The sequence below is a fragment of the Cryptomeria japonica genome, chromosome 3, assembly GCF_030272615.1.
Source record: "Cryptomeria japonica chromosome 3, Sugi_1.0, whole genome shotgun sequence".
Classification (NCBI taxonomy): domain Eukaryota; kingdom Viridiplantae; phylum Streptophyta; class Pinopsida; order Cupressales; family Cupressaceae; genus Cryptomeria; species Cryptomeria japonica.
In genome coordinates this window covers 547,364,703-547,373,916 of record NC_081407.1, presented here as the reverse complement: position 1 = coordinate 547,373,916, position 9,214 = coordinate 547,364,703, and the positions used below count along the sequence as shown (strand labels likewise).

Genomic DNA, 9,214 nt, shown 5'->3' with positions numbered 1-9,214 from the left:
TTCACTAGCACCGACACCGGCACCAGCACCAAGAGGATAGAAGGATTTCTTTGGTTACTAACAATGCAAGATGACAAGGTTTAGAATAAGGTTATCGGTATTGGAGGTCGACATCTCTTGGATCCGACATCGACAATTGTTTTTAATATTCATGTATTTATGTTATCTAGCCAACATGTATATTGATAATGTAATTATCTTTGTAAGTCGACATAAGGCATGATAAGTTGTATAGGATATATAGGTCAGTTGGATTAGATCATTTTGATATTGTATTGTGATATATATGGATGTGATATAATGCGAATATGTATTAGGAAGGAGATGCGAAATATATCTGAGAGATCATGTATGTGATGATATTTATGTAAGGGATATTCTCGTAAAGGGTATAGGGTTTCAGACCGGAACAAACAGAGCTTAACCGAAACTGTATTCTGGCATAGAAGATGCTATCTTTTGCAGTTCAACACTTCTTCAGATTATAGTCTAGATTTATATGTAGTCAGTGAATCTCCTTTTGTGATTGAGCAGTGTGCTCTAGGCTATAAGCCTTCCTGCAGGTGCAGGCCACTATATTTTGTAATATCTCTTCATATGGCTAGTGGATTGATATTGTGGGTCATAAATCCCACCGTGGTTTCTCCTCTTTGAGGTTTTCCACATATAATTTTGTGCGTTATGATTCTCATTTATGTGATTGGCTTATTGGTTGCTTTACTTCTTTCAATTTTGTATGTACCGGTATACCAGTTGGTGTATGCATGTTTTAATAAGGTTAAAATTGATCATTCCAATATAACACTCATTCACCCCCCCTCTCAGTGTTATTGGATTCCAACAATTGTGGCATGCCTAACCTTGATATTTTCATTTATTAGTTTTAGTTATTTCATAAGGCCAACTTAATTAGGATGAAAGGGTGTGCCCCTACATAGGATTGACATGTTTAGAAACATCAAGGGGAGATAATTGGATAACAAGGATTATATTCTCCTAGGTCAAACCCTTTGATACGTCATATTTTGTAGTCATAAAATTGATTGAGAATAATAATATTTGGACATGTAAATATTTGATAATTATTATTCGTATTCTAATTCCTTTTAATGCACCAATTGAATTATTTCTAGAATGATATTTGAGTGATTGATTGAATGAAGTTCAAATGTGTGCAATGAGATCATAAATGAAGCACATTGAATACCTTTACATATAGGTACATAGCAATAAATCATGCCATTTACATGTACCAAGTTGGTCCATGGTAAGAGAGAAATGAATGGGAATCTAAAAATATATAAATTTTAATTTTAAAATGTTTGGGGTTAGATCCATGAGTATAGGATTGATTTCTTTCTCATGAGATTGACCTAAGACATGCAAACAATAATATTCTAGGTAAGGAATGCATGTCTACCCACAAGGGACTTTAATATGCATAATAAATGTTAGATCATGTGAAAATATATGTGGATGTGGATAAGATGTAGCCAATTGCATGGGAAGATGTGTGAATATGAATGGGTAACAACATGAGTGAAGGAACCTAATTTTGAATTTGAGCGCCATTTGTTAATATACAATTATATTAAGTCCTTCCATTAAAATGTGGTCGAAACTAAATAGTACTTGGCATGTTTATAAAAAAAATATCATCACACAGGTATATCCTCTATTCTAAACACTCTTTGACTTGTTTGTCAGATAGATGCAATGACTAGTGTATAGGTGTTGTGATTATGCCTAAAATTTAACAATTAACCAAAGCCTTGACCAAACTTGATTTCACACATCCCAAGAGTTCAAATTAGATCTTAATTTTTCTATGCCCTTAGATCATCTTGAATCCACGAGTGTAGAATTGACCCTCAAACATGTCAAATTCTAGTTTAATTATGGTGACATCTAGTTGTTACTTGTTGACTTGAGTATAAAATGTTTCATTTCCATGCTAGGGTGGAAAGGAAAAACCCTAAAAAAATTAGGAATTGATTCATTATCTCCCTTGATTGCTCATCACATCATTACATTTGAGAGCATAATCTATATCATTAGCAACAGATTAGGAAATATTGCACAATTGCTTAGAATGTCCTTGATTGTTGTTCAAACTAAAGGGATTTGACTAAAAAGAAATTTCTTCGACAACAAATTCCAACTATATTTGTTGATACCAATTAAATTCAAAGCAACAAATCAAATATCAAAGGCAAAAGAGTTAAACCAAATCAAGCCAACATAGATTGAATCCACAAACAAACATAGATTGAATCCACAAACAAACATTGAATCCATTGATCAAAGTTTGAATATGTAAATACAAAGATCATTTCTATAATGCAAAACTAAACCAAAACAAACAATAAATCATTTTACAAATTATCATATCATCATAATCCCAAATATAATTATAAAATACTAAACACAATCCATAATAAATAAAAATAACTCCATATTATGCATACAACCAAATTCTTAATCTTCTTTTATTATTAAAAAATTTACTATCATTGTAAAGTAAATTAATGTATTGTTCGATTTATTATATTACCCTAAATTTTATTTTAAAAACATATATTCCTTTCTTTCTTTTAACCTCTACGCTAATGCATTTATCAGTTAGATTCCTTAAATTACTCCTAAGATGAGTTTATACTCTGTTATGCCAAGAGCATGATCAGTAGAACCCCATGAAATAGGGGAGCCAATAGATCTGGCCTAAAGTGGCTCAAATGTCGCTTTGACAAACTGCCAGTGATCATTTGAAAGAAAAAGAAGTTTCAACAATCCAATAAATTCAATTGGGAAACCGTACAGAAAGGAAAGCGATGAACAGTAACTAAGTAGGGGAAAGGACCCAGTAGTCGTGCACCCTAACTTCACGCTTCTCAAAATCCTATTTGGAAATTTCGAATCACTCCGATTTTTTTACAGCAGCTTACTTGGCAAGTCCCCTGCTTATAACTAAGGTTTCAGGGCCACATCATCAAATATGATGCCACATCAGCATGCTTTTTGCCAAGGTGTCCAAAACAGCCCCAAAAAAAGTGAGACCAATAGACGTGCATTAGAGACCCCAATAGTTGTGCAGCCGATGTGGCATCACCTGATTGGTTACTTTTTACAATATTAGTACATTTCTTAACAACTATTGGTACATTTCCTAACAACTGTTGGTACATTTCCTAACAAAAATTGATATTTTTTGTTTCAAACAATAGATTTTATTTGTTCAATTTTTGGAACAAAAGGTATCAACAACCCTCACAACAATTGAAACATGCTCAACTACTAGGTCCTTTCCCCTATAAGAAGAAGAACCCAAATCCTTCCTACTTTGAATTTTCCATTCTGGCAAGCGTAACTCCAATACAGGCGTCCACAAAGTCTTCATCAATAAAATCACAGGAAAACACTTGCAGCCTATCGCCATACCCTCTGCGAAAAGCCTGTGAGATAAACAATCGGGCAAACCCTCTAATCTGATTCGTCACAGGTTTCACACAGAACACCAGACTGTCTGCCTGCGGAGTCACCGTATTCTCCACTCTGTAAAAATAATACCTTGAATCCACAGGCACTTGAGCCGCCAGATACTCCATATTACTCTCAAATTTGGTCGCCGGAAGATCCGTATCAATCCAATTATCCCTCAGAAATCCGGAGCTCCATAAAGGAGAAACAGCAGCGGAAAACGATGACGAGGGTTTCCATACACAAATAACTCGCTTGGGCATCAATTCGCCCAAAGTTTTCCCAAAAACGCTCATTCCAGGAGCAATTAAATAATCTCCAAGCTGCTGGATCAGCCATTTTTGGATCTCCGGGGGGTCTCTGTGGCCATACTCTGTTCGAAACTGTAAAATGATGAATTCCATGGAAGTCTCAGAAAGAAATTTCAAGACCTGTTGGATGACAATATGTAAAGAATAGCCTTGAATGAGACCGTGACAGACATGCATGGTGTGGTCCACTCTGATGTCCAACACTCTGGTGCCTTTCAGGAGCTGCTGATAGACAGAGCATGTCTGGCACTGCACGAGAGGCCGGACCAGGAGAAGAAACCCCATGCCGTCTGTGGCAGAGTCGTGAGTGCCTGGCCACATTATTTGTCTCAGCGGTGCCTTGCTGAGATTCGAACTCAGCATCCATTGCTTGTGATCGCTGGCGTGAAAATCCGAGCCGGGAAATTCGATGCCCTGTTTGTGCTGCACATGTTTGAGCTTTATTTCTTCAATGGCCACCTTCATCTGGTGAGATATCCGGCCTCCCATGCTTAACTTTTGCCTTGGCATCTCTGCCGGAACGAGGTCATAAGAGATGCGTGCCCCAAACCTACAGTCAAACCTACTACATACCATTTGACTTCGTTTAATGTACTTAATTAATAATTCATTGCTAAATAAATAAGGCATCTGTGGTACAGCATTATTTAGTTTTTTTTTTAAATTTTATTACCTAACGATAGTTTTCATGTCATGGTCATTTTTCTAAATGTAGATTTTTTTGGGGTTAAATAAGTAAAAATGTTTTTCAAGTTGTTTTTTTTTGTTTTTATATCTTTCAGTTGCTTGCTGTTATGTGCTGCCTATTGATGACATATTGCAATCCTTTTAGGTTGTGATGCATTCTCTTTTAAGCTATTAATTATTGTTTGTACTCTTACTTTGATTCAATAAAAAATAATTATTTCTTATTATTGTATTATATTTAAAAGTTAAATTTTGGTTAGGTTATTAGTAGTTTAATTCAATTTTATTTTTTAAGATTTCAGTGATTAAATTTGTTTTTGATATTAGAAGCAGCCAAAAAACCAGGGGGCTAACCCATAGGAACAACAAGGAGAACAGTGGCAGAACCACTGTCCGCATATAATCAGCAGAGTTACAACCTTTTACCTCTATCAAAAACTATTATCATTCTACGTGAGTTTAGCTGGAATAAAGCAGTAATAAATAGAGTTTTAGACATATGCCATGCAGGGCAATAAACATAGAAATTCAAACAAAAACATAGGCTAACACTATCCACCCGTAGGCTACTAAATGTAAACAAAAAACCAGTTTTCCGCCGCATTAAGAGAATTACTTCTTTTTTCCATGGCTCCTCTTGGGGAGGAGCTTTCTTGCCCATTCCTTGGTGAGGAATTTAAGCAGGGCCTTGTAGTCCTCATCATCCTTGCCTTTACCCTTGGACACACTTTCCTGCATGAGGCACAAAGTGGTAGCCGAGTAGCGCATCACATTCAACGCGAATTTATAAACATCATGCATTTTGGATTCCGCCGCCTCCAGTCTGCTGGTGATATCTTGCACATTATCAGAAAGGGCCACCATTTTTTTCTCCAACTCCGCCAGGTTGTTATCCTCCTCCTCTTTTATGCTACTCACCTCCTCCACAACCATCATTTTTTCCAGTCTGAAAGTCGGGGAAGGGGAATTTGTAGGCTCCGGACTCTTTGAAGAAGTGGGGCTTTCAAAAGCCTGGGTGGAACTGACAGAGTGAGGGGTCGGGTTATGGTGGAGCAAAATCACATTATCAGTTGGGATAGAATTTCTAGTGTCATGCAAAGAGGAGGGGTCTCTCAAAGATTTTTCCGAGGGTTTAGAGGCAAGCCTGCTAGAGCGGCAGGGGGTATTGGCCTCGTCAGTGATATCCATGTCAGAATCAATCTCCTGGATTCTGAATTTCTTTGGAGTTCTGACCTCTTCAGGGGAGTGGTTTTTTGTTTTCTTGCTGCAAGAACCAATTTTCGGGAGCTGAGGGGGGCTAGCATCATTTTTAGCCATAGGGTGAGTCCAAGGACTATTATTAGTCACATTCTGGACAGAGATAGAACGGGGCGGGCAAAGAGTGAGGTGGAAGTTGTACAGGCGAAGAATGAGGCCGTGGTGGAGGATAGGGAAATCTTTCCCCTTTTTCTTAGCTTCAGCAATGTCCTTTACATTAGCATCTAGAGAATGTAGCAAGAAAAACAGAATGGAAATATAGTCCTTATTTCTCAAATGGTTAAGGAAAGGGAGATGGTAGTAATAGAAGATACCACACCTTCCCTCTAGCGTGACATACTTCATCACAATGTAACAGACCTCATCCCACGGGGAAGGGAGCTCCTCCTGGTTGAATCCACCTGCCCTCTTATCAAGGTTTTTGCCCTCACGAAAGAACTGGTTCAAGCTGGTGGTATCCGCAATACGGCTCTGCTTTTTCCATTTCCTCCCCTCCATAGAAAGACCTGTCGCCTGGGCTATGACCTCTTCATTGCTTTCGAATGAGATACCCCCCATGGTAACTCTTATGTCTTCCCAAAAAGTCACAAATTGCTTGGAGAGTCTTTCATCATTTCCCTTCATATTTTCCATGAACTTATCAATGTCGCCCTCCAAGCAGACGAACCACACTACCGTTTTAGCTCTAAACTCATCAACTTTATCAGCTTCCAGTTTGAGCCTGTCCCCCCCCATTCTCGATTCCTCCAGTTTAACAAAGTAAATATGAGACCTAGCAGAAACGCAGAGCCGAGGCAGAATTAAGGCAAAGTTGATATAAAATCTGTGTCAAACTTGAGATAAGAGGATGTAATAATCGGGGTGTTTATTTTCTCTTATGTCCGAGTAGATATCAAAATTAGGAAATCTACTAGGAACATCCAGACATTCAATTGAGCCAATGTGATTTGACCTTTCCCTTCTATCGCCTTTATCGCCGCCAGTTGGCTCCATCTGGGTAATAATTAGGGAATAATCATTCCCGATATCTGTACCGTCATCATAAATCCATCCCTTGTGAGGGTGGTGACTAAGCCTGTCGTGGCTACGTGGCAGCTTGGGTTCATAATGGGTGAGATTCCCATCCCAACTTAAAATTTAAAAGTTGGTTTTCTTCATCTGAGGACGGATAAACAGATTCCATCTTGGACATAGGTTTTTTCCCTCTCCAAGATCACCTTGGTGGTAACCGGCAGCAGACTGGGGTCCCTCCAACATCGTAAGGCGTTAGCAGCCTTCCCACTACCGCCATGGAGTCGACAGCTTCATTCCATTCTCTAAAGACATGTCGGATGGTGAAGCCATCCAGGTTGGCCAGGAGGATCCTGACATCCCTCAAAATGGACTCCATTCTCCAACTAGCTGTAGATCTCCCTTTCACCGTTTCCACAATAATCTGTGAGTCTCCTTCAATTTCCAGTTGTTTAATTCCTATGGAATTGGCAAATTTCAGACCCCATAGGAGGGCCCTTCCCTCCGCTTGAGTGACAATATTGTTCTTTAGGTTGCCAGTGTAGGCTGCCACAGTGTTCCCCAAGTGGTCGCGGATTATTCCACCCCCCGCTTGGCAGGCATTTTGGGCGGAACCATCAAAGTTCAGTTTATACCAGTGTAATTTTGGGGTTGACCATTTGGTCAATCTCCTTTTGTTTTTGGCACTGTTGTTGAAGATTTCAAACTCTGGGGGGAGCTTCAAACTTTCAACAATTCTTTTCTCTATCCAATTAGGCAGATTAGGGGGAGTTTTCTACTTTGTCACCGCTATGTTTTTAGAGATCATCTTAAAGCAAATGTGAGAAACACTATCAGGAGGGGTTTCAATATCTCTAAAGATTTTGTTGTTTCTCTCTCTCCATAAAGCCCAGCAGATGTGCGGCGGTATTTGTCTCCATAATTGGATGATGAGGGCGTGATGGGAGGGGGGATTCCATCTGAAAACAAACTGTTTAATGCCATTCTGGAAGACCCAATAGAGACCACATTTCTGGAGGGTGTTAATCCACAGATGTTCAGCAAAGGGGCAGAGGACAAACAGGTGGTCAATAGTTTCCTCGTTAGCTTTACATGGGCTGCATCTCTTGGGGAGATGGAAACCCCTCTTTTTGAGGTTGTCCAAAGTGAGGGTTTTACCATGCATTAGGGACCACCAGAAGAAATTGATTTTAGGGATTAGCTGTGGTTTTCATATCTTCTTCCAGCACTCAACATCAGCAGGGGGTCTCAGGAGTTGTCTATAAGCAGATTTGACCGAGAAGGTGCCCGATTGGGTCTCTTTCCAGATGAATCTGTCTTCATGAGGGGCCAGAGGGATTCGAGTTTCCAGCATAATGTTCTGAAGGTCCTGAGCTATGAGAACTAGGTTAGGCCTGTTGCTGAAGAACTAGACAATGTTCCTCCACCCTCTCCTTCCTGGTTCCATATAATCAATGATATAATCCCCCAGGAGTTCCTTTAGATGGTGCATAATTTGGTGGAAGCGAGTGTTAGCCAAGGGCTTGTCCTCCGCCCAAAAGTCTTCCCAGAATCTAACCTTTCTACCATTTCCAAGTTGCCATTTCAATCCTTCTCTTGTTATCAATCTGCTTTCCAGGATGTTATTCCATAGCTTAGAGCCTTGGGGAAGGTCTCTCGTGCTCAAATTGTAATAGAATTGCTCTCGGTCCAAGTACTTTGCTCTAATAATGTTACACCAGTTCGCCTCACCTTTAGCCAAGGTCCATCCAATTTTTGCCATTAATGCCTTATTCAGGGCATTTATCTTTCTTATACCCAAGCCTCCCATTGACTTGGGTAAGCACACACTATCCCAATTGACCAAAGCAAGGCGCTTTTTCTCCTCTAGGCCCGTCCACAAGAAGGTTCTTTGGATTTTCTCAAGTATTTCCCCCATGGCACCAGATATTTTAAACATGGACATGAAGTACACAAGAATTCCTTGTAGGGAAGCCGCGAGGAGTTGGAGCTTCCCCACGCTACTAAGGAACTTTACTTTCCATCTAGCAAGCTTTTTTTGCATCCACTCAAGGATAGTGTTCCAAAAAGTGGGCATGACTTCCTTGACCGCGAGGGGTAGACCAAGGTAAGTCCTCGGTAGAGCAGCAGTCTTGCAACTAAGGATCGAGATAATTCTGAGTTGGAGGTCATTAGGAGTGTTGAAAAAGAAGAGAGTACTCTTCTCATAATTGATATATTACCTCGAGGCCTTGGCATAATCAGCCAGTAAGTTCTTCCACTATTTGGCCTCCATGACAGAAGACTTACCAAAAAGAAAGGTGTCATCAATGAATTGTTGAATATTAGAGGGGGGAGCGTGGAAGCAACTTTGAATCCTTGAAGTCTTCCATTGGTAACCAGGTCGGCCACATTTCTGCTCAAGACTTCAACAATCATGATAAAAAGGTAAGGAGACAGAGGGTCACCTTGTCGAATACCTTTTTCAGCTT

At 39.6% G+C, this 9,214-nt stretch overlaps 1 protein-coding gene across 1 annotated transcript; it reads right to left on the bottom strand.

The window, feature by feature from the left end:
• Positions 1-2,717: 2,717 nt before the first annotated feature.
• On the bottom strand, positions 2,718-4,314 carry LOC131077433 (uncharacterized). Its single transcript, XM_058014928.2, has one exon. It carries the CDS (start codon positions 4,296-4,298, stop codon positions 3,336-3,338), a length of 963 nt encoding a protein of 320 aa, XP_057870911.2. The 5' UTR covers positions 4,299-4,314; the 3' UTR covers positions 2,718-3,335.
• Positions 4,315-9,214: the final 4,900 nt, after the last annotated feature.